Source organism: Dermacentor silvarum, chromosome 5, assembly GCF_013339745.2.
Source record: "Dermacentor silvarum isolate Dsil-2018 chromosome 5, BIME_Dsil_1.4, whole genome shotgun sequence".
In the NCBI taxonomy this organism is placed as follows: domain Eukaryota; kingdom Metazoa; phylum Arthropoda; class Arachnida; order Ixodida; family Ixodidae; genus Dermacentor; species Dermacentor silvarum.
Window position 1 is genome coordinate 173,256,289 of NC_051158.1, and position 26,106 is coordinate 173,282,394.

The 26,106-nt window shown below is 48.6% G+C and overlaps 1 protein-coding gene across 1 annotated transcript; it reads left to right on the forward strand.

Annotated features, from left to right (window-relative positions):
• Positions 1-4,325: 4,325 nt before the first annotated feature.
• On the forward strand, positions 4,326-24,406 carry LOC119454581 (uncharacterized). The gene is made up of 4 exons (XM_049667052.1): positions 4,326-4,407; positions 6,519-6,704; positions 6,927-7,289; positions 23,624-24,406. Exons 2-4 carry the CDS (start codon positions 6,522-6,524, stop codon positions 24,389-24,391), a joined length of 1,314 nt encoding a protein of 437 aa, XP_049523009.1. The 5' UTR covers positions 4,326-4,407; positions 6,519-6,521; the 3' UTR covers positions 24,392-24,406.
• The last annotated feature ends 1,700 nt before the right edge of the window (positions 24,407-26,106 follow it).

A 26,106-nucleotide genomic window follows, 5' to 3' on the forward strand; every position in this document is an offset into this window, starting at 1 on the left:
GAGCAAACGCGCGTTCTGCGCCGTGCTCCCTGAAGTAAGTGGTTCGTGTGGAAAGGGAAAGGATGACGCTATCTTCTGTAGCCCTTGAGGGAGCACGGCTCAGCGTCAACAGGGAGGGGAAAGTGGGAGAGAAAGGGGATAGGGAGAAGTCGTCACCATGGCTGGGCGAGGCAAGGGCTGCAGAATTAGGCGTCTCTTTGCTCCTTTCCATATATAGAGAGCAAACGTGACTTTTTCCGTCGCGCAAAAGGCTGTGGGGGGACGGGAGGGAGAGACAGAGGAGAGGTGACGTTTAGTTGCCGCACCAAATGCGTATTTATATAAACACCCCGCGCGCGTTCAGTGCGAACGCGGGCAAAACGCCGACGGCGTCGACAACAGTTCTGCGCGTTGCTGGTGCTGCTGCATGTCGAAGTTTATACAGCTGATAAAACTACTATCCTTACTCCGTATAGCTATCTACTAATTTGCTATCGCAATTGATGCTTCGCCTTTCGGGTGAAACTGCGACAATTTTTTTTTTTTGCAGCATCAAGCTAAGTGATTTTTCCTCTTGCATAAGGCACAAGTCTTGCCTCACGCAGGGCATCTACTTGGATGATGAACCTTTCCACAGTAGCCGCAACTTCCATGATTTGCGTTTCTCTCCGGAGTTCCCAGTGTTCTGTTGATCCGGCACGCATTCGCTTCGCTACTAGCAGCGTTCTCGAGCTGTTTTGCAACGCCACCACTTCTGCCGCTTTGCAGAACTCTACAATTGTTTCTAGCGTAAACGTTCTTCTGCCGCAGGAGGCGGGTGCGGATCTTCTTGTCATATATGCCGCATACCAGCTGGTCTCGGACCAAAGAGTCTGGCAAGCCACCGAAGTTGCATGTTCTTGCCTTAAGCTGCACATCCCGCAGAAACTGCTCGCAGGGCTCCCCTTCCTGTTGTTGGCGGGAGCGAAACACGAAACACAGTTTCGCTCGTCTTGGGACTGCAGTAGTCCTCGAATGCATTGACAATGGCGTTGTAGAACTCACGCTCACTTTCCTATAGTGAAAAGGTGTTAAATACCTCGATGGCGTCGGATCCCGCGACGTGCCAGAAAGAGAGAGAGAAAGACGTTTAACAAATTAAAAAAGAAAAACGCACATTTTTAGTTCTCACGCTGTGTTTCCGATAGTGAAAAGGTGGTAAATAAATCGATGGCGTCGGTTCCCGCGGCGTGCCAGAGAGAGAGAGAGAGAGAGAGACGTTTATTAAATAAAACAAAAGGGGCAAGAAGATGGCGGTTTTTTGTGCTGAAGAACGCTCTTTGTCCAAGGCTGCCGCCTTGAAGAAAAGTTCTATGGTTGACGGAAGCGTTTCCAGTTCTCCGCAGCGTTTTCAGACAGCACCAGGCGTTCAGGAGGTGGCAGACTATCCATATTTAAAAGTATGGCTTTTTGGGCTAGTTGGTTAGATACATCAGAGTTGGTCATAGCGCTAGCAGACACGGACAAGAACGTTCTGTTCACTCCTTCTTGTCCGTGTCTTCTACCGAGATGACCACCTCTGATGTATCCATATTTAGCCGACTAGTTGCACTTCTGACACCATGTATCAAGCAGCGACTCGCACATAGCATTGTAACGGTGAGAAAAGCATTCTTTAGTAGGCGATCGCAGTTATGTAGCTTTTTTGTGCAGCAGCGTTGCCAGATGTCCTTTGCGCCCGGCCCGGACCTCTACCGTTACAGACGCCCTGTATATTGTTCCCATTGGGGAGGGAGCCATACACAGTAACCCTTAGAGGGAAGCGCAAGAAGGGAGCTCGCCTGCGTTACACGTCTCATAAATCACGCGTTTCGGCCGTTCGCATAGGATGGTCATAGTAGATGAGTTTTGCCCGAATTTTTTACCTTTCTTACGCAGTTAAAGAAGGAAACTGATATAATCTCTGTCAATAAAAAGCGTACATAAGAGTGCTTACCAGTTCTTGAATTACAGTACTTACCTAGAACGTCTTCACCGATTCACTCGTGCTCATGTAGAAGAAGCCGGCAGATCCCACGCCCTGTGGGAATCCATGTTGTGCGAAGCGGTGTGCGGGGAGCCTACCAAGTTAACGAAACGAGCATGAGAGCACCAAGACATAGGCGGCTCTATCATGACCTACATGACACGGATGTCCTGACATTCATGTCATGAGTTCTCAGGAGTCCCTTTAGCTACACCTAAGAGACCTTAACCGGAAAGCCAAAGTCATGCTCATGACTATGACTCCGACCATCAACCTTTAGCATTTTCCTTCACTTAGTACCACATCCGAACCCATTCCATTGGTTTTTGAGTGCTAATCATTTTTCTGTGAGTCATTGTCATTTTTGCTGAGTCATGCCCATGATTATGACTTCTACCAACATGCTTTAGTGTTTCCTTCACTCAGTGTCCACGTCCGAACCCATTCCAGTGCTTTTTAACTGTTAATCTTTCTTCGCTGAGTCATTGTCATTTTTACTGAGTCATACTCATGACTATGACTTCTACCACCATCCTTTTGTGTTTCCTTCGCTTAGTACTTACGTCAGAACCCATTTCAGTGGTTTTTGAGTGTTCATCTTTTTTTGCTGAGTCATTGTGATTTTTGCTCAGTCATGGTCATGACTGATTTCTACCACCGTCCTTTAGTGTGTAGTTCACTCAGTACCCACGTCAGAACCCATTTCGGTGACTTTGAGTGTTCATCTTTTTTTGCTGAGTCATTGTCATTTTTGCTCAGTCATGGTGATGACTATGACTTCTACCACCAACTTTAGTGTTTCCTTCAATTAGCACCCACGTCAGAACCCATTTCAGTGGCTTTTGAGTGTTCATCTTCTTTCGATGAATCATTGTCATTTTTGCTCAGTCATGGTCATGATGACTATGACATCTGCCATGATCCTTTAGTGTGTCCTTCACTCAGTGCCCACGTCAGAGCCCATTCCAGTGGTTTTTGAGTGTAAATCTTTTTTCGCTGAGTCATGGTCATTTTTGCTCAGTCATGGTCATGTCTATGATTTCTACCATCATTCTTTAGTCTGTCCTTCACTCAGTACCCACGTCAGAACCCATTTCAGTGGTTTTTGAGTGTTCATCTTTTTTTCGATGAGTCATTGTCATTTTTGCTGAGTCATGGTCATGACTATGACTTCTACCATTATTCTTTAGTGTGTCCTTCACTCAGTGCCCACGTGAGAACCCATTTCAGTGGTTTTTGAGTGTTCATCTTTTTCGCTTCGTCATTGTCATTTTTGGTGAGTCATGCTCACGACTATGACTTCTACCAGCATCCTTTAGTGTTTCCTTCACTTAGTATCCACGTCCGAATCCATTTCAGTGGTTTCTGAGTGTTAACCTTTTCGCTGTGTCATTGTCATGACCTACATGAGACGCATGTCATGACATTTATGTCATGGCCTATCATTTATGTTCGTCATACATTCCTGTCATACTATGCCAATTTTGGTACCTACCAAGTTAACGAAACGACCATGAGAGCACCAAAACATAGGCGGCTGTTTCATGACCTACATGACACGCATGTCATGACATTCATGTTATGACATATCAATTATGTCCGTCATATACTTTTGTCACGGTATGTCAATTTTGGTGCATACCAAGTTGACGAAACGACCATGAGAGCACAAAGACGTAGGCGGCTAGATAGATAGATACTGTCAAAGTAGCAAATGTTCACCAGGAAATGCTTCGCATTTAATAACCATTATGTGAGCCATTAGCGCGTCAAGACTGCTTGTTGATGCTCACGCAAATGACTTTTATATGCCGCAGCGGCGTAGCTACTGAAGGAATAGAAGTAGTGTACAACAGCCTGCAAGAACTGAAACTCAAGCTTACCTCGAGATGTTTTCCGTATTTGGTCACGTTTGCAGTAGCCGCAACTTTTGCTTCGCATGCTTTCTTAGCAGCACTAAAACGATGAATAAATGACGCCTATACCACACTTCTGATTTAAACGACGACGAAAAAAGCGAGACGTGAAGCTGCACGTGGTGAAAACACAACCAAAGATACGCAAGTATGGACTCGGCTTGTTTCATCTCGCGACCGTCTTTTTATATGGCTCCACCATTATCAACGTTGTAAAATGGTCCTTCTTTGTTATTATTATTATTATTGTTTTCTGCGTTTGATGAAGGTTTATTGAATAGAAATAATGGAGCTGGACGTAGGCAATATTGTCTTCTTTCTTTTATTTTTCAACGAAATTGGCGCTCCTGGTGGTGAACGCGAAAGACAATTTCCTACTTGGACGCCATCACTGGAGGGGACGCCAAACTGTTCCCAGAACGCCGAGCCTGCCGCAGTGGCTTAGCACTGCTTTGTGCATGCAGTGACGTACCCGGGCCCGGCCGCCGGTTTCTGACGCCGCTAAACGTAAGTGTTGTTATGCGCTACGACTTTTGCTTCGCGTTCGGACCTCTGTGGGCGGTTATAGAGCTTTGCTACCTGAAGCTGTTATGTGCAGCTAAATGGAGCGAATGTTGTCCGTGCAGCAGGATGGGAAACCCGACAATCACCATATCTGAGAAATAACCTCGAAATCGACAGCGACGTGTCTGCTATGAGGGATAAGCTTCGGTGCTCGATTCAATGAGGAGCTTGGTAGCAATTATACGCGTCGCTCCAACGTGTAATGCGCTGACTACTCTCGGGGGAAGATGAAATGCGAACGCACCCGCAGTGGTAACGTAGTGGTTTTGGCGGTGCGATGCTAAGCCCGAGGGTGGGTATCAAATCCTGGCCACGGCGGTCGCATTTCGATGGGGGCAAAAACGCCCGTGTACAGTTTATTGGGTGCACATTAAAGAACGTCAGGAGGTCAAAATTAATTCGGAGTCCCCCACTACGGCGTGCCTCCTAATCGTGTCGTGGTTTTGACACATAAAACCCCACAGTTTTATTTCCTTTAATGTGATAATTGAGCGTGTGCCCGAAGCATAACTAATGGTACAGTGCGGGCCGACTAACCGCGGAACTCCAGCGGCTAAGGTGTTGCGCTTCTAAGCTCGACGTTGCGTTCATTTGCGCTCTGTCAGCCTTGTCTGGTGCGTCTTACCGTGGCATTCAGGTATACTCAGCGCATTACAAGATGAAACAGCACCAACTAGCCTAAGTTTACGCTATACTCAATGGGTAACTTTTGAAAGTAATCCGTAGGTGTTGCAATACGATGCTAATCATTCGCTAACTGGCCGCGCCTTAACCCTCAAATAAGGGTGGAACGCGTAATACCTTTCAGGCCGAGATTTCACACTGAAGAATCCTTTGCGGGAAATATTAACCCAGTCCATGCATTGCGACGTCACTAACGGACACATAATTTCGGGGGGCTGAAGCAAATCGGTCACATAATTTTACGCTTCTACTGCCGAAAAGCAGATCGAGGGAATTCTACCGCGCTATACCTGTCTTAACACGAGCAGCTTGCAACTTGTTCGCTGTGAAGAATTGAAAAGCGATGGCCTGTTGTTTATGTTCTAAATGCTAACCTTTGTCTGTCCTACTGAGAATATGAACTGCTTTCTCATCCTGATGTATTAAATGCGTTACAATACTTTTCTTGTACATCGGTGCCGTTGAAAATTTGTACATAGATGTGCACTCTTTTGTACATTGTGAACATGGTCTCTGCTTATAGCCACCCAGCCATGGCACTGGCATTCCCTCAAGCGACTCAATCCACTAATCGATTTCAACTGATAAAAGCCCCGCCTGCGGCACTACATTTTTTTTGTATTGGACCCATCACTAGCCGCTTTAGGCTATGGGACCAAATATCCTTGTACGCATTTTTTATATTATTGTGTAATAAAATTACCCTTTGATTGATTGATTGATTGATTGATTGATTGATTGATTGATTGATTGATCGGTAGCACACGTACATCTGCGTTCAGGTACCAAATTGACGGGTGTTCTTTAAATGCGAATAGCATTCATGGCATTGTCAGACAAATACTATTTCTGGCTATCTAGCCATGCCATCAGAAATGTGGGCCGATCCCGGAGACAGTGCAGTCGAAACATGTCCCAAAGGTAGTGCAGTCTAAGATGTCCGTTCATGCGGATATGTGCCACTTGGTGTGTGTGTCCCTCTGAACCACTCAGACGCCACCTTTGGTAATCTGTATGTGCCACAGGGTATGCGCGTCCTTCACGGCGGCGCCTCCAGAAGGCGCCGCGGGACCAGAGGGACGCCAGAGAGAGAGAGAGAGAAGCGCTGCCGCAGTAGACGCCTCATGCATGACGCGGATCAGCTGTTCGCGTGCTTGGACAGTCACCGTAGATTACTTGGGCCCCAATTTTGTTCCCTATGTGACGCTCGAAATAAGTGAGACAGAGATAAGAAGATATTAATCTCACGGGAAACGTCGACCGACTGATAACTTCGTGCAGGTTGACGCCCCTGTAGGGTTGGAGTCTAAACGTTGCTGCTGTTTTAAGCTCGAACCGCCACGTTGCACTGTCATCTCTGGCGCTTTCAGATCATGGACAGCGAGTTCCAGCCATTCAAGTTCCTGCATTTCGCCGAAAAGCAGTTCGAGGACGACCCCGAGTTGCTCGAGAGGGCCGCCGATGTCGCCCGCCTTGTAATGGAGATGCCTTCACTGCTAGACCCATGCACACAGCAAAACAAAGGAGGTGCCCGCTGCTGGATGTTGACTCAAGCGGTAACTCATTTCGTCACTTCAACCACGTCTACGCGGGGAATTGACTTCCGGTGTAGCTAAGGGGCAAGGCGCGCAAGGCAAGCAAGAGAATGAGAATTTTACGTATACGGCCCTCGATATTTGCCGACACAGCTTGTATCAGTTCGAGCCGTGAAGCGAGCCAGTTCACGTTGTTTCTGGAAACATCTCTTACGAACTTTATTTCCGTTGCGCGCGATGCAGGGACAGTTGAACAAGCTCCTGAACCCATTCGGCATCGAGTTTAACAAAGTACGCGAAGGCAGCCTGGACCTCACAATGACCCATAAATATCCCGTGGCACCCTGCGACCCCAAAGCTGCGGTGCTCTTCCTGGCTACATTGTGGTTTCTCCGCGAGCACCGCTGTCTCTCTGGCGTCAGCCTGAATGTGTCGGTGCTGGCGCGCTTTCGCCCGGTGCAGTTCCTGGAGCACATCACGTTCTCCAAGCGGGTCGTCACAGCCCACCTGATCGGTGTCGAGGGCATCGAGCTCCCGTTCAAAGTGTGCCCCCTGGCTTTGCAGCTTGACGAAACGGAGCTGCTGACGCACGTCACCCTCGACAGGGTGAGCTTTTGAAGGCTCCTTCTTCCAGGCATCATGGAAGGTGTCAATAGTTTAGTCCTGTTTACTTGGCGCAATGGTGTGACAGAGCTGATAAGGAACCCGCCATGGTTACCCAGTGGCTATGGCGGTCTGTTGCTGCGCAAGAGGTCGCTGCATGTTTTTTTTTTTTTCAATCCTTCGTAGAGCTCGATACTCACTCTCTTTTATCATTAAATTTTTTTGCACCCTGTTTATTCTTGGCCAACTGTGAGACATTCTTGTAAGACGATAAGACAAGCAAGCTTTTCGGCCGAGTAGTAAGGTTAGACCAGAGTCCAGAAAGTATTTCTGGTGACTTACGGCTCGCTTGTCTGGATGACTACGCCATGACCACGGCAATCTCAATGGCCAGTTTTACCAAACCGCTCATGCCATACGCATGTAATGACCTGCCGCGGTAGCTAAGTGGCTATGGCGTCGCACTGCTGATCGCGAGGTCGCGGGTTCGATTGCCGACCGCGGTGGCCACATTCCGATGGGCGTGGAAGGAAACATTGTTCGTGTACCGTGCTTTGGGTGCACGTTAAACACCCTCAGGTTGTCAAAATTATCATGCGCCTCGCAACACGGTGTCCCTCATAAATAGGGTTCCGTGTTTTATTTTATTGCGATAGCAATTATATGGACACTCCAAGAGGATTTCTGCCGCCGGCTTCGTCGTTGCCGTCGCCGTGAAGTACCATGTAAAGGGCGATTAAATAGTCCCCGCGCGCCGCATGCTGTAGTGAAAGCGCTTGAGGGACGCGCGCTTTCACGGAAAGCGAACGCACGGCGGAGACCAAACGCAACGTCTTTCGTCCTGCGAAAGGCCTTGGGCGGATGGGAGGGAGGGGAGGAGACGTTTAGCTGCGGCACCAAACGCGTATCTTGCGACCGGGCGCAAGGGAACTGACGACTAGAGACAGGATTTTAGGCAAATGCTTTTTTTTTTCCTTGCGCTCCTATCTCCCCACTTTGATATATGAGCATGAATTAGAGATTAAGAGAGGCTTTTATAGTGTTTTAATAGTGCCTATAAATGCCTATTTTGGCGTTTGTGCCTAAGTGCCTATAAATGCCTATAAATGCCTACTTTCAATTTTGACGCCTATATGAACACTATTTAGCCTCAAGTCTCCCTTTCAAGTGCAGTTAGAGACCTTTATTCATGTTACCGGGCAACATTGACTGTTCGGAACTCTATGGGGTTCAACCTAGTCCTTTAGTTCAACCAACTCCCGGAAAACGACTGCTAGCAGCATTGAAATGAGACGCGCCGGCCAGCATACACCGACGCGCTGACATTGCGCGAGCTGTTGGCGGATGCGAAACAGCGGAGAGCCGTCCGGGGAAAGGAGAGTGATCAGCGAAAGGAGAAAGAAAAATGTGATGTGCACGCGGCTTTTGTTTTGCTTGTAATTTACTTTTTAAGGTGTTCACCGCCGTTGGGCGTTCCTTCTCAGCGTACGAGATCATTCTCAGTGACCAGTGGCACAATTTTGAATCCGAAAGTCTGGAGATGGTGGTAGTTTGCTATTGTTTCCACAATCTTCACAGTGATTCTTCGACTACGTTCCGCGTGCTCTGCAAACATATTTCTTCAAACACATGCACTTCAAATGGGCGGAAGTGTATTTGGCAGTGTTGGGACGTCTGGCCTGTACAATTCGTAAATGTCAGTTTATATGAGAAAATTGCGAAGAGTTGTACCTAACAGTCCTCATGTAAGAACATGCTAATTTCTTAATAAATAGTAGTCTCTCGCCTTTGTTATTTGTCTGTTTTTGTTGTCTTAATTTAATTGCGTCAGGCAGACATAAAAGTATTGGGGTGCTATGCAGGATGCGCCGAGTTTGAAGAAACTCGGGATCTTCACGAGCTCTGGCGACACCCCAAGATGAAAGAACTAATGGTAACAAGACAAAGTTGTCCATTGGCACGCCTCCAGTTTCATTGGTTTATCTAAATTCACTCTGGGTGGCTATCAACCCTTGGGCGTTGCCATATGGGCGGTCGACAAACTGGGGCTCACGTGATCATACGGTCGGTGCATGGTTGAGCCTTCTTTCACTTGTTTGTCGTTCCACCGAATGCATTACAGGCACAAGCAAGTTATAAAATCAATGCATTTAGTACAATAATATTAGTCACATTAATGTGGGTTATAAGCATTTTAAAGTTTACAAGATGTACACTGAATGTGTATTAGACAAATTTGTAGTATAATACGTTTCGCGTTATACCATGAGGGGACGCTCATCCTCTTTTTTTCTCTGGATTGGATTGGCGCGGCTCGCTACGTACTTGCCCTAGCATTTCCGAGCACCGATTCGTGTGCACTTGGTTTTCTCACTGGGGTTTCAACAGATCGCTCGTTGCTCATCTCTTTCCTCTGGATTGGATTGGTGTGGCTCGCTACGTGCTTGCGCTCCCATTTCCCAGCACAAATTGCTGTGCGCCTGGTTTTCACACTGGGCTTTTAACAGATCGCTCGTTGCTCGCGCTAAAGTAAGGCTGCGAGACGTCTCACTTCCGAGACGACGCTCAGGAAGTGAGTGTCGGCTAGCGCAGAAGTGGTTTGCCGTGCGCTTACCGTGTAAGCACTCATGCAAGAGCCAGAAAACTACGCTTTATTTTCTTTTACTTTGCGATGCACCTTCATACTGGCAAGCGTCGAGCGATGGCTTCTATCAACTTCAGGAAAGACTCTTTATACTGGGTAGCCCGAGTGACCCGTGGCTTCTAACAAACGCATGAGAGGGTCTTTGCAGCGCACGTGGCCGTTGAGTGCCACCACATTCATCCCAAGTGGGATTCCAGCATCGGTGCAGTTACCCTGTACCCATCGCTGACTAGGTGGCGCTTCACTTTTTGACAATAACATTCTTTTTTTTTTGCGTGTGAATGCCCGTGATGGGGTCCGCAAAGTTTACGCTGTGGTTGACTATGCAGATTGAGGCATAGCCCCGTTAGCATCCACTAAATTAGTAATATATTTGTATGCGGCCAATTCGTAACTATGAATAATGGTCCCCAGTTGAACATTGGCTGCAATAGTGGCGCCTAGCATCGCCGCCTTTCGTCGGTCGACCTTGAAAGTCGCAGCACCCCTCTGGTCACGCAGAACATGCCGAAGACCCATGGGCCACCATCTTTAACACCGCCATAATTTTGGCGGCAAAGCGGGAAGTTGTCGCCCGACATTAGGCGGCCTCGATTGTACTTTTGCTCGCCGCGAAGAAGGCACTCGTCAATTTGCGCTATCTCCCCGGGGACACCGAGTGGAGGTTGCGCCAGCAGCTCATCTCTCGCGAACTTACGGGGTAATTCCTCTAGTCGGCGATGGCGTGCTTTGATAGAGGAAACAAGTCGCCGGTCATCTATTTCAACAGCCATATGTCTATGCTTTGGCTCAGGCAGCACGTGAGCGAAATCATTTGCCGCGATGGAGAGGTGGTCGTTCGGACGGCCGAGGCGGTCCGTGTTGGCGAAGTAACTTCCTTCGCATCTCTGCCCGTGCAGTGCAGCGATACCGTGTAACAGCGAAAACTGGTTTCGGCAGCTGTGGCACCGGAAGGCAGCTTAGCATCAATTCTGAGTCTTCCTATATAATGTGACCACTTCGCCTTCGCAGATTGGTTGTTCGGGTTGCAGTAGCGCACCCAGGATCTCTGCCAGGGGGGGGGGGGGGGGGGGGTTGACAGTTTGCCAATACCATCTAAACAGCGCTAATTTCACTTTCTTCGCGGGAAATTGTCAAAAAAATGCGCTTTTTGCGAGTGTGCAGACGATTGCGCGTCTTACATCTTAGTTGCAGTACTCAAATGCGTAAGGAAAGAAAAGGGGTTAAACAAAAGATGGGGTTAAGTCGGACTCAGGGGGGGGGGGGGGGGTTACAACCCCCGAATCACCCCCCGTCGGTGCGCCACTGTCGGGTTGAACCCCAGGTGCTCGCAGGTACCCCAGTACTCCGATGACGACGCCGGACCTGGCCTGGGGCGCGGTGGACGAACAGCGCTTAATTGAAGCCGGAGAGAGCCGAAGCGATTGCACAAACTTTTCCTCCACAGCCTAGTCACACCAGTCTGGGCTCGGAAAACATAGGCGAAGACGAGGGCCTCCGCCTAACTCGTCACACAGCCAGCGCACTGACGTTTTGGAAAGGCAAAAATGACGCTGAAACTCTACGTCGGTCATGTAGGTGAACGGGTCCAGACGATCCTATTGACGCCTGCTGCCGCTGGATGCGATGACACAGGCTGCTGCTGCCGCCGCCATGTTCCCGAGTTCAACTCGATGGGGGTTTCGCGATGTACGAGTTTCGCACGAGTTCGCCTGTCAATCAAAACCATAGGTCACGCCCCATGCGAGGCATGCAACTTGTGCGCGCGCCCGCCACGTTTGGGCCACGCCCAACTTGTTTTTCGGCAACAGCGACGTGGTGCGGAACTGAGAGGCATCAATAATCTTGACCGCCGAAATGAAACACGCAAAACGCACTGTTATCGGTGATGTATGGTTTCAGCACCACTATCAAAAACAAAGCGTCTACTTTCGTTGGCTTATGCATATATCTTCTTGCGCTGTCACGGCCCCACAACACTGTTTCATTGCTTGCATTGTGGCGTTGTAGCGCGTAGGAAATAATTATCGGCACGCCACTGCAACTGCTTGCAAGGCGTCAATGCGCCGTGGTGGACGACGATGCTGAGCAAGCGTAGTGTTTTCCAACGAAAACGTATCGCAGCTGTCGTTTGGGATGGCTGCTCTGTGATCGGTGATGTATCAGAGCCGCAGTGTCGCAAACGCGGTCAGCGTGGAGAAACGCTCGCTTTTCTAGACCCAGTGCGATGGCATTTCTTCATCACAAGCACGGCACACTAAACAGTGGCAACACCTTCCTGCGTTCGAAGTCTAATTTCCTAACTCCACACAAGAGCCGTCACCCGCCAAAATGCGACTGCTGCGCTGTCGTTGCGATATCCATCTGCGATCGCTGTTAGCTCAGCAGCAGAGGCAATCGGCAAGCACATTGGAGTGAACAACACACTCAAATTCTGCGTTCATGCGCAAGGAGGCACCTTCACTGGGCAAGCGGTGACAAGCGATGAATTGTGTCGCTGGGCAGCACGCTCTTCTTCGCAATGCATCGCGGAGGCTTCGCGCACGCAGATAAACTGGTGCATTTTCACTGTGCTGCGTCACTACGGACCCTAGAATACCGCACAGCCATTTTCCAGCCACAGCCGTTGCTTCGGTCTCTATGGCTAAAGTGTCGTTTCAGTTGGTAGAGCGGCGCCCTTAATAGCCGCCTCAGTGAAGCACCTGCGGTGAACAGCCATGCCACAGCACTGCGTTGCCACTCCCCTAATACACAAGGAATGGACAGATCATTGGCATGACTGACTTTATCTAGAGTTAAAGTCTATATAGGGACTTGAGATATCTAGAGTAGCAGTGCAGCGCCCCTGGTGACTGCTCACCGTGTGAACTCCCTCGTGCGCGCGATCCTGTAGAACGTATCCGCTTGTAAGCTTTCACCTCACTGCCGCCACTCGCGGCAAGAAAGTGCAAAATTTAATAATTCGCTCCATCTCAGTTTGCCATCACAAATTTATAGCATTCAAAACGAAAAATCGTTACTTTAAGAAATAAAATGCTCGTTATTTTATTTGTTGTATTTTGAAGTATTCGATTGAGGGAAAGTGTACGTGCAAGAATGCACCGCCCTGTTCGCATTCGACGGAGGATAAACAGATAATGCCCGAAAGAGGAGGCACGCCCTTGACGCGCCCGAGAAAGGCGTGGCAAGCGGCTCACGGCAAGTGTGCAGATAGACAGCGCGACAGTGACGGTATTGCTGAATTGCAATAATACGTTGATAACAACCCGCGGCGCTGGCGCGTTTTGGTGCGCAGTCTTCTGCGCTTGAAGCGCGGAAGCACTGTGCCGCGCAGGGTGCGCTCATGTTGTCATACGCAAAACCCCTATATATAAAGAGTAGCGCCATTCTTAGATCTTGCCGCCATCGCGCTCACCCCTGCGTTTCCTCCTCGCCGCCTCCTGTCGCCCCAGCCTCCTCCGCTCCCCCATTGGCCAATCCATGTCACGTGGAAACACGCGTTGCGCTTTTGTACATTTTTTTTTTTCTTTCCAGCGCGCTCCGACTGCCATTCTCGGGCCTGTGCGACGAAAGTGCTGCACACACAAACGGATCAAACGTGTTAGGGACAAGAACTTCGTTGTGATGGCATGCTGCTGCGCCTTAAGTTGCCGCAACCGACAAGGCGAGGGCAAAAGGCTTTTTTTGTTTACCATCCGGCGTGCGCAAACGCTTGCTGCACACTTGATATTTGCGCCGTCTCGCATCGTCGCGTTGCTACTTCCAAAACGGCATTATTCACGTACCTTGATGCTAACAACGTTATATCAAATGCGCAATATGGTTTTATACCAGGTAAAGGCACACAGGACTTCCTAGAGGATATTGCAGACCTTATAAATTCTGCTTTCGAAACCAGCCAGGTTGTATGTGCTCTATTCGTGGATGTTAGCAAAGCTTTTGATAGTGTGTGTCATAGTCTATTATTAACAAAACTCTCATTGATCGGATTTCGTTGGCCTTTTTTTAAGATTGCTTGCTAATTTTTTAGACAATAGAACACAGTTAGTATCCATAGGACAGTACCGCAGCAATATAACCTCTATAAAAGCCGGAGTGCCCCAGGGATCAATATTAAGTCCACTTCTTTTCAACTTGTCGATGATCTCGCCGCGGCTGTATCTACTTGCATATTTCAATACGCCGACGACACTGTCATTTTGTCTCGGCATTCCCGTTTCCCAGAAGCAGTTTCCCTTCTGCAAGACTCTACGATAAATTTGATGAACTGGTTTGCCAATAATGTGATTAATGTAAACGTCTCTAAAACACAGCTCATCTGTTTTCATAATCCACTAAAAAAAGTTAGTGTAAGCGTCCCATTGCTGGCTCACTGTTCATCTTGTTCTCCGTGTTCTTGTACACCTGTTCCATATGTTTCATCTGTTAAATACCTTGGTGTACTTCTTGACAGTGACTTCACCTGGAATTCTCACCTGGCGTATGTTTGTTCAAGGCTCCGGGCAGTGTCTCGTACATCATACACTATCAGATACTATACGCCACTATCAGTTCGCAAAATGATACTGCAAGACTTAGGCTATAGTGTTCTTCGATATGGTATTACGACGTTCGGTCACTGCGCGAATCGTTGGAAAAATAGAATAAACTCTATCCTTCTCTCTATTTTGAAAGTAATTAGTTATGATTTAAGACTGCCCTCAGGCACAGACCTTCTTAAATCATTAGATGCTCTAACTTTGATGCCCTTCTGACTGAGACGGCTGTCCTGAGGCATTTTTGGTCTAACAAGTATAAAGTTCCTTACGTCCCTACAAGCTGCCTTCGACCTAAAAACCATTTTCGGGTGATTCGCTGCTCCACCAGATATGGTCAACGTACTCGTAGCTACTTTATACCGTCTTGCTTTAATCAACTACCCCCGAGTGTCTTTCGTGCAAAAACAAAATTCAAGCTGAAGCAACTGCTTCGTCGCATTCATCTCTAACTCTTCCGTGATATCTGTACTTTTCCTTCGTTAAATGCCGCTGCGGTATCAAAAACCTTAAGGTAACCATGTATTTAAGGCTGCGCATAGCTGTTGATGTATTAAAGGCATTAGAAATTTTTTTCTTTTCCTCGAAAATATGATGGTGATCTATTATTGTATTTTTTTGCATGTACAAATGGTCAACTCATGTAAGGCTAGGTGACGTTATATGTATTACCATCAGTTTTTTTCTTCTTCATGCACTGCTGTACACGCGCGTCTAGTGTTTGCATGTATGCGCGAAAGGAAAAAAAATGTATCTGCACTAGAGTGGTCTGCACGATATCGAAAAAATGTATCTGCACGATATCGCGCCTCGATCGCGCTGGTCGCGCCGAGCGCGATAGTGGAACGGAGGAGGAGGGAAGTGGATGGCGCTACTTTTTATATATCGGGGTTTTAGTCATACGCGGCTTTATCTTGACGTTTCTTTTTGCCTGCTGTTATTGCACGTTCCTTGCTATCTCCGTTCACTGACTGCCATCGAGCAAACTCTGGTAAAACTCGTGCGAACGAGAAACTCGGCGCATCCTGCATAGCACCCTTGGTCTTTTTAATCAGTATTCCCAGCTTTCAAGTATTTTTTTTTTCATGCCTTTGTTACTATATGCGACGCTCGAGTACACTGGACATTGAACATGTATATGAGCAGTGTCACGTGTGCTTATTGAATGAAGCCAATTGATCGTTATTAGTCCAGCAGTTTTATGGGACAATTGCACAGCTATGTTCAGCTGTTCGCGCCTTTGTGCCATCATAGACAATAACATTTCTTGTTTTCCTATCGTAAATATAGGCCGCGCACGTCTTCGTTTGAAATTATTTGCATTTATGTAAAAATTTATTGTGCCTATTTTACGACGTTGGAGGCCTAAAACGTTGTTTTGCCTGCCTATTTTTGGCGCCTAAAACGCGTTTTTTAATTACCTAAAGATCCGGCCTCTACTGACGACTTAATCTCCTACGCGAAAGGAGGAAAGCGGGAAGGCAGCGCCGGGGGGAGGGGGTGCGGCTCCTACTCTGCCAGCAACTGCATACTTTGCGCGGCTTTGGGCTGTTGCGTGCACCGTATCTTGAAAGCGATTTCAACACGGTTCTTACCTTTGTATGCGCTGTGCTTTCGCCGAGCAGTTTTCGTTGAAGTCAGAGACCGCACGAACCTTCGGTCACTGCTGCAGCCACGCTTGCTCACGCCAGCGTTTTGACAGTCGTTGTCTGCGGTCATCGAGTGTGATCTATTCATGTTTGCTTGTGCGCGCTTACACCATGCTTGTTAATTAAGTTAACAAGCGAATGTGTCCAAGTTTAAGCAGCCGGTAAGAGTACTATCCTTACTTTGTATATCTCTGTACTAATTTGCTATCGCAATTGATGTTTCACCTTCCGGGCGAAAGTGCGACTTTTTTCTTCGAATTTGGGACTTATTTATCGGCGTTTATTTTTTGCCCTTTTACACCCTACATAAATAGTCAATTAACCAACTAGTGAAAATAACAAATGAAACGCGATGCTTTCAGTAGCGTGAAAATAATAACTAAAGGTGTTGAAAGAAATGGGCATGTACGTTGTGATGGATTTGTGAGCCATCGCAGCACGCTCCTTACGGTTGGGGAAACGCAATCCAGAAAACGGACGTGCTACGTTTGCACTTGACACGGGGATGACAATAAATTAAGGGAAGCTTTTGACGAGACCGGCCATTCTTTGCTGTGCGCTCGCCAGGTGCTGTCAAGGCCAACTTCAGCAGTTCGAACTGAGTGGATATTGTACAGGTGCCTACATAAAAAGCAGATTTTTTTTACTTGTAATAACATCAATGAACACTATACTTTCGCAAAAAGAAAGGAAAACAAAATATGCACGAGAAGTAAGCGAAAACGACGCCCGAATTGCTCGAGGTGACCGGAAAAATCGAAGATGTCAGGCAATTTTGCCGCACTTCTTTTTTTTTTCTCAGGGCTAGCTGACATTTTGGGTTTGTCGGATGTTACCGATTTACCGATTCAGAGAAAACTGCCTCGGCTGTTAGTTTTCTCTGTGTATCGGTCTAGACCACGAAGATGGAACTCTACTAATAACCTTGCAGACTTTCAGGGCATTAAACCAAATAATATTGCTACGATACGGGATGACGATTGGAAAGTGAAGGAAGGCGACGTGAGTTCGGACTGTGACATCATCGGTCCCTAGGCCTCTCGCATCCATCATTTCCATTAATAAACGCATCTCACCGTAACGGTATTGGTCGAGGTGCGGGGTAACGAAGAGAAGTCCAGGACGAACGACCACGGAAGCGCAAGATCTGAAACTACGCCGAAGCCGCCGCCAGGCCGGACTACCACCGCTTCCAATGGACACGGTTCCTAACGGTGACAACGCGCTGACTTCGTCTGGCGCAACGTGGCAACATCACATGGCGCCACGGACCTTCGCCGGAAAGGTCGGAGAAGACGTTGAAGAGTGGCTGAACCACTACAGTCGGGTGAGTCGATACAACCGTTGGAATTCGGACACCCGGCTGACCAACGTGCCATTGTTTCTAGAAGGCACGGCGCTCGTGTGGTTTGAAAACCACGAAGAAACTCTAGCCACATGGGAAGACTTCGTGGATGAAGTAAAGAGCTGCTTTGGGGACCCATCTTTGAAGAAGAAGCGCTCTGATCAGACTTTCATGCAGCGTGCTCAAGTGCCAGGCGAGACTTGCACAATTTACATTGAAGAAATCTTGAAACTGTGCAAGTCTGTAGACCCTCGCATGAAAGAAGAAGACAAGGTCGGACATCTTCTGAAAGGGATTGCCGAGGACGTCTACAACTTCCTCATAGGAAAGGACACCTTGGAGTCTGTCGCCGACGTAATCAAACATTGTCGCACGTTTGAGACTCTGAAGGCTAGGCGCATTACACCTAAGTTTGGTAGACTCGCCAACGTCACCACTGTTGCGAGTGTTGACGTCGGTCCTATACCACCCTGCGATATCGCGTCAACGATACGACAAATCGTACGCGAAGAACTTGATCGACGTGAAGCTGCCGCTGCGACAAGAGCACGTGTCAGCGATGCCTATTTGCCTTACGACGCAACATGTGCGTCCGTTCATGCCACGGGGTATGACGATGCGCCTCGATCACGAGCACCGGAACGACCAACCTACGACTTACATCGCCGCGATGGCCCGCAGACCGCCTTCAACCAACCACATACCATGGCGTCATCGTGGGACGATCATCACGAATACACAGAGCCTAGTGGAAGGTTTCGTGATGTGCGCGAGGCACCTGTGTGCTTCCAGTGCGGTGTCCGTGGACACGTGGCTCGATTCTGCCCTGAGCGCCGTCGCGGACAACCACGGTTTTACGAGAATCCGCCGGCGTCTCCTCGACGGAACAATCGGCCCGGTAGTGCTCGCTGGACAAGGGACACGTACTTCGGAAACAGTTTCCAGCAGAACTCCCGTGGTGACACGTTCATGGGCAACAACTACCGACAGAACACCCGCAGCGACTCTCCCGCCTCCGTACGAAGCTTGACGCCCCCAACTGCACGCCGGCGCCGTCCTCCATCGCCTGGTCGCCGTGCCACTTCCCCACCGCCGGGAAACTAGGTGGTGCGGCCGATGGAGGTGAGGTCGCCGAACATTTGTCACAACACACACGCATGCCTCCACCAGTTTCGATGATGCAGAACAAGGTTCACGTCCTCGTAGACGGACTTCCGACGATGGCTTTGATAGACACTGGAGCAGCTGTTTCGGTTATGAGTTTAAATTTTAAATCACGGCTAGGACCCAAAGTGATGTTTTGCTGGGACAACTGTGCCACATTCCGTGCAGTGAGTGGGGAGTCACTGTACCCTGTCGGGATGTGTGTTGCGAGCGTAGCTTTAGGCCACAGTGTGTTCAAGGTGGAATTTGCTGTTCTGGCTAGCTCCACGCACGACGTAATCTTGGGGATCGATTTTCTACGATCGAGTGCGGCGCCACTGTAGATTGCGGCGCTGGTGAAATTTTGTTATCCGCTTTTACTGAGGGGTCTCCGCGCTGTCATGGTACCCTCGCCGTCACTGACGACATTTGCTTGCCGCCCCAGTCGATGAAGAGAGTGCCCGTTGATACCCCTGCTGTAGACGCTGGAACGTTTGATGTCCTTGTGGAGCCGGTCCCCCTCAACTGCGTCAAGAAAAATGTGCTCGTGCCGCGTTGTGCAATTTCTATTACCGATGGGCGATCCTCATTATGGGTGCTGAATTGTTCTAGTGAGCCTGTCATGCTACCCAGTAGAATGCGGCTTGCCCTCTTCGAACAAAATGCGAGCAGTTGTTCTATTGCAGCTTTGAGCAACGAAACAGTAGACCACGTGGCTGTCACTCACCCTACAGAGGACAAGTTTCTGGGTATGGTCAACAAGTCGTTGCCGTCAGAGAAGCGCCGAGCCTTGGTCCACGTCCTGACCAAGCATGCCGCAGTCTTTGATTTTGCGCAGAGCGAGGACCAATTTAATGTGCCAGAGTCACGTACTCGTCACGTGATTGACACGGGATCCGCTCATCCTATCCGGCAGAAACCGTACCGTGTCTCACCTGCAGAGCGCAAAATCATTGCTCAACAGGTGGAAGAAATGCTCAAGAAGAAGGTCATTCAGAAGTCATGCAGCCCTTGGGCTGCACCTGTGATCCTTGTAAGGAAGAAAGACGGTTCTTGGAGATTCTGTGTGGATTACCGACGTCTCAACTCTATCACCAAAAAGGATGTATACCCGCTTCCCAGGATTGATGGCGTAATTGACTGCTTGCATTCTGCCTCGTACTTCTCCTCCGTGGATCTAAGGTCCGGTTATTGGCAAATTCCCATGCATTCGGATGACAAGGAGAAAACGGCCTTTGTAACCCCAGATGGTCTGTTTGAATTCAATGTAATGCCGTTTGGCTTGTGTAACGCCCCAGCCACGTTTGAGCGCTTCATGGATACTATTCTGCGTGGACTGAAGTGGGAAATTTGTCTATGTTATCTTGATGTCATTGTAATTTTTGGCCGTACAATTGAGGAGCACAATCGCCGTCTTGACATCGTTCTTACATCTCTTGAGAGAGCTTCGCTCACCTTGAATTCTAAGAAGTGTCACTTCGGCAACCGTGAGACTCTGGTTCTTGGTAATCTTGTCGACAAGCACGGCGTTCGGCCTGACCCTCAAAAGGTCACTGCAGTTGGCAGCTTCAAACAACCGCAGTCACTACGAGAGTTGCGAAGTTTCTTGGGCTTGTGCTCGTACTTCCGTCGCTTCGTGCCTAAATTTGCCGACCTGGCTTACCCCCTGACATGTCTACTGAACAAGGACGTGCCTTTTCAGTGGTCAGCAGAATGCGAGTCATCGTTTAAGCAGCTCAAGTTTGTACTGACTTCAGGGCCCTTACTTCGCCACTATGACCCATCTGCTGCAATCGAACTTCACACCGACGCCAGTGGTATAGGCCTCGGGGCCGTCTTGGTTCAACGGCATGACACCATAGAACATGTGGTTGCCTATGCCGGTCGTTGTTTAAGTAAACCTGAGCGCAACTATACGGTGACGGAGCAAGAATGTCTCGCGGTCGTCTTCGCTGTCCACAAGTTTCGCCCGTATATCTACGGACGCCGATTCTCAATTGTCACCGACCATCACTCGTTATGTTGGCTCACCGGACTACGCGACCCATCCGGCCGTCTTGCTCGTTGGGCCATACGATTACAAGAATATGACTTTGAAGTGTGCTACAAGAGCGGTCGTCGTCACGCTGACGCTGATTGTTTATCAAGGCTTCCCCTTTCGATGACCGAGTGTGACGCAGACAATTTCGATGAATACCTAGCACTTGTTGACCCTCTATTTCCTGACCTTACCACCTTTCGCACGGAGCAAAGCAGCGACACCAGTCTGGCTCCTCTATCTCCGAAGCGAATGGTCAACGCCGTTACGTTGTAAGGATGGCATTCTTTACAAGCAAAATTATTCTGGCAAGGGTGCCCGTTTGCTTCTAGTCGTGCCGACAAGCTTGCGACGTGATGTGCTACAAGTAATGCACGATGACCCTACATCTGGACATATGGGATTTTCCAGGACGTTTCATCGCACACAAGAACGTTTCTTCTGGCCAAAGATGCGCCAAAGTGTAGCAGCGTACGTTGCGAGCTGTGAACTGTGTCAACGCTACAAGCGCCCAACTAGCGGCCCTCCCGGACTTCTGCATCCCATCACGCCCCCTGCTTCACCGTTTGAGGTAGTTGGTGTTGACCTGCTCGGCGCTCTGCCGCGATCAACGACAGGCAACCGGTGGATTATAGTATGCGTCGATCACCTGACACGCTATGCAGAAAGTGCGGCGATTCGTGCAGCAACGGCCGCTGAAGTTTCACACTTCATGCTCTCATTCGTCATTTTACGCCATGGATCCCCTAGTGTTATTATCAGTGATCGTGGCCGGCAATTTGTTGCCGATGTGGTTGAAGAGCTTCTCCGGCTTTTTACGTCTCATTTTCGTCACGCCACCCCGTACCACCCACATACTAACGGTTTAGCTGAACGGACCAACAGAACTATCATCAACATGCTTGCGATGTATGTTGATTCCGCTCACAAATCTTGGGACACTGTGTCGCCTTTCATAACTTTCGCCTACAATACCGCAAAACACGAGACCACCGGATACAGCCCATTTTATCTCCTATACGTCCGCCAACCGCGTACAGCTCTCGATTCTATCCTTCCGTTCTCCGAAACCGCCGAAACTTCTGTGGCCGAAACACTTTGCCGCGCAGAAGAGGCCCGGCGCATCGCCCGCCTTCGTACTTTTGCCTTCCAAGAACGCTCTAAAACCCGTTATGACGAGCGACATCAGCACGTATCGTACGAGAAAGGTGATTTGGTGTGGCTATGGACGCCACTTCGGAAGCGCGGCCTATACCAAAAGTTCTCGGCCCGTTACACCGGCCCCTTTGTCGTTATGGCACGTCTCAGTGATGTCACGTACGTGATTTGTCGACTCTTGTCTACTGGCCGCCGCTCAAGCAAGACCAACGTCGTCCATGTCGCCCGTCTTAAACGTTTTCACCACCGGAACTCCAACTGACTCACCCGGTGGGCATCGTCTGCAAAGGGGGGAATTGCTACGATACGGGAGGACGATTGGAAAGTGAAGGAAGACGACGTGAGTTCGGACTGTGACATCATCGGTCCCTAGGCCTCTCGCATCCATCATTTCCATTAATAAACGCATCTCACCGTAACAATATGTTTTAAATTATTTATACATACATTTTCTGCTTCTTTAACACACATCTTTGTGTTGTTTTCCCTTAATACACTCAGCTCGTTTTCGTAACTTTGTCTTTGTCATAAGGGTATCTCATTTGTAAATCTCACCATTTGACAACCATATTCTTTCGATTTTCATATCCCCTTTCTTATAATCTAAGTACACAACGTTCTTTTTTTTAATCCCCTATAAATGCTCGCTGTGCTTAGTGGGCATGCCGTTGGCCTTCTTTCTAAATCTGTCTTCGTTGTGAAGAAGACGCTACCTTTGTCGCCTTTTCTACTCCAGTGGCTTTCTACAAGAAGTGGCTTTCTTATAGGAAACACACAGAGGCGCCACCACCGAAGCATCCCAGGCGCCTCGCTTTGCTGTACGTGCAAGCTGCATTACACAGCGGGCGATGCGACAACTGGCTTCCACGTAACCTTGCCGTAGCCACGTAAAAATCGGTGGCAATGGCCCATCATTCAGAATAAAAAAGGAATTGCCAACAACTTCCTACAATAAACCAAATGGCCTATCTGTAATGATTGAATAGCCAGACAGTGGCGACCGAATTTCGATGGGGGGGAAACCGTTCGCGCACTTAGTTTTATGTGAACATCGAAGGAACCCTGGTAGTCGAAATTAATACGTAGCCCTCCACAACGGCGTGCATTTAATCAAACCGTGATTTTGGAACGCAAGACCTCAGAATTAGTTTTTATCTGTAATGAAGCCGAGAGACAACAAAAAAAAACAGCGATGATCCATTGTTATAAAGGGTATTTCACGTAACTTGAGCCAGAGTTTAAAAATATGCAAATGCCACCTAGCTGGACCGAATCAAGGTAAAGTTTCCGTCGCTTGGAGATACTCAGATTATTTCGTGCATTCCGCCTAATTACATATTTTGTCTTAAACAATTAGCCAACTTCTCAATTATTACAATTAGGTGAAAATTGTCAATAAGGAAATTGTAGAGCAACATGAAAACTCCCGATACAGCTTTCGTTTTCTCAATACGTGCTGCATAAAAGTGTTTTCCTGATTGTCAAAGAAGCCCGTAAATACACGGAAAGTGCCTCCAGCAGCCAGTCGCGCGACACTAGAGAACGCAACTTGCATAAGCTGCGTCATCTTCAAACCGCATTTGCCTAAGCGCCAGTGAAACAAAGAAAAGTCGTGTAAGCGGTTTACCGTTTTCGGGAGAACCCGACAGCGCATGCAACATCTAACGTTGTCGTAGAAAGAAAAATGGGAAAACGAATATCTTTTCCTGTTCGGTTAATAAATATGAACGGCGAAGAGCCACAAAAGTCCGACTTTTGTCACATTATGCTTTTTTTTTCGTCACATTTTTTTTTCTTCGCAACTTCCATTGCCTTTGAACTGCAGGTAACACTGATGGAAGCAGAGGGTATCTATCTCTCCTCGCTGGTGATTACCAACCACGGGCTCGAGTATTTGGCCTTTCGGAACGTGACCATGAAAGACTCCGTCCTGGCCAGACTCGCGCAGGAGTTCAAGGAGCACCGCAGACCGCGAGAGTTCGAGCTCCGAGGGAGGATCCGTAACAGTGGGACGCGCACTGAAGCGGTCTCGAGGCTGTTGGACACCGCCTTGCAAATTCTGCGCCTCGAAATCATGTGCGACTTCACCCAGCTGTTCGAGAAACTCAAGGACAACACGCAGCTGAGAGAACTTGAGCTCGGACGCTGTTCCCCGGTCTGCGTCTATCTGGACACACTGGCTTCTGCACTGGCCCAAAACATGACGCTGCAACTCCTCACTCTCAGCCTCGACATGTCATGGATGCCGCGCACAAGTAGCTCCTGGAAGCACCTGGGAGCCCTGGTTAACAACAGCCGAGGGTTGGAGACTTTGTGTCTCCGTGATTCGTGTCTCGGAATACACGCTGTGTCCCCGATATGCGAGGCCCTGAGAAGCAACGCGAACCTCCAAACGCTGAACCTGAAGGGCTGCGGATTCTCCTGCACCGATGCCCTGATGTTTGTGCGGGCTCTTTCGCGAAACGCTTCGTCTTGTACGACGCTGAAACTTGGTGTCGTAACGGGAAAAGTGTGCGAACAGGGCCAATTTTTCCGAGAGATCCTGACTACTGGACTGGGCGATCGCGTTCATTGGGTTTTCTCGTCCTTTTAGGCGGAGACGATCGCCTCGTCATTGATTTAAGTGCACATTAAAGAATCCAGGAGGATCAAGATTGTTCCGGAGTCCTCATTCACGGCAAACAGCATGATGAGATTGTGGTTTTCTCAGGTAAACCCCCATAATTTATAATTTATAATATTGCCAATAATATTGCAATATTATTTGGTTTTTAAAGCAGAAAACCGGTCTGACGCTTAACATTACCGGTCCATATCTTTAACATGCATTGCTTCCAAATTGATGGAGCCCATAATCTACTCGCATCTAGCAAGTAATCTTGAACGTCACTCCTTTTTCACCACTCGACACGGCTTCCACGCAGGCCTCTCATGAGAAACCCAGCTATTTGAACAGACCAACGACTTGAGCTTCAATTTGGACTCCCTTCTGAAAACCGACATGTATCTTGATTTCTCAAATGCCTTTCATGGGTTTCCCCGTTATCTTTAACTGAGCAAATTTGCATACTTGCATTCATGTCCGTCGACCCCTTCGTTTTGTCATGTATTCAGGGCCTGAATTCACTAAGCCAACTTACGAACAAATTTTGGCTTAAGAACAATCTTACGAAAAAGGCGTATTCAGGAAGCTAAGAATGTTCGTAAGATCAGCAAGCTCGCGATGCCCGCAGCTGCTTGGACGAGCGCTGTGGTAAAAAAAATTCATGACCCATTCCCTTCTGTAAAGGTGGATGACCAGCGAAGCTGTTTAGCGCACGACACATATGTGACACATAATTTTGAACAAAGGTACGAACGTATTCATTGTCCTGATCGTTAGTCATTGCCTCCTGCAAACAAACATGTATCCTAACCCGGTGGCCTGCAGCAGATTCTGTCCGGGGGACAATACAATGATCAATGCAAATTATGTAAAGGTAGGGTGGATCTGCCAAATACTATATAGGCATGCTCGAAGGTGGCTCCTTTCGAGGGCCGCAAGATTTAAAACCGGCAGCAATGGGAGACTGTACTGATCAGCTCAGACTAGCAAGATCAGGTCTGGGCCGTCCAGCTAGCCAGGCAGCCGCTGAGACCCTGGAGATCTCGGCCGTCTGCTAGGCGGAGGGAGGCTGATTCCGCTCTGTTATTGCTGTGTTATGGCTCATACCCTCTTAAGCAATGGCTCATACCCCCGTAAACGCGGCCTCCCCATTACGATGACAGAAGAGAAGTAAAATTCCATGCTGGAATGATGAGCGGCAACGGGCACCAGCCACCATCTGTGTAAGAAGACGACGACGCTCGAGCCATTGCTGCTGATGATAGTTTTTTGCACAACGGAGCCAGCTGTGGAACAAGGCGACGATGACGAACGCGTGAGCAGTGGCACGAGCGTGTTCGCGCGTTTGCGCCGAAGACCCTCTGTGAGAAGACGACCACGCTCGAGCGATTGCTGATGATGATTTTTTACGCGCGCCCACAAAACCCCTCTGCTAGCCAGACAGCTTCGCTGCAAAAAGGCATGTATGTAAGGTTTGCACAGGGGCGAACTTTTTGCGGCTCCTGTGCGACAAAAATGCAGGTGCTGGGCTTTGGAGGTCGCGTGCTGGGCTGTGATAGTGTAAACATTACAATCGCCCATAGCCTGAAGAGAACGCTCTTCAGCCCAGGGAACGCGACACCCAATTTTTAGGGTACGAAAAGCTTCGCTTGCCCCCCTGTTCCCGGTAGACGATGGGCCGACGAATTTTTTCAAGCCTTGTA

What these genes read in the sequence shown, in the direction of transcription:
- LOC119454581 (XM_049667052.1), top strand. Translation starts at nt 6,522, where the DNA reads ATGGACAGCGAGTTCCAGCCATTCAAGTTCCTGCATTTCGCCGAAAAG. An exon ending in GCTGGATGTTGACTCAAGCG is followed by an intron (nt 6,705 to 6,926) that starts GTAACTCATTTC and finishes CGCGCGATGCAG; the next exon opens with GGACAGTTGAACAAGCTCCT. An exon ending in CGCACGTCACCCTCGACAGG is followed by an intron (nt 7,290 to 23,623) that starts GTGAGCTTTTGA and finishes TTTGAACTGCAG; the next exon opens with GTAACACTGATGGAAGCAGA.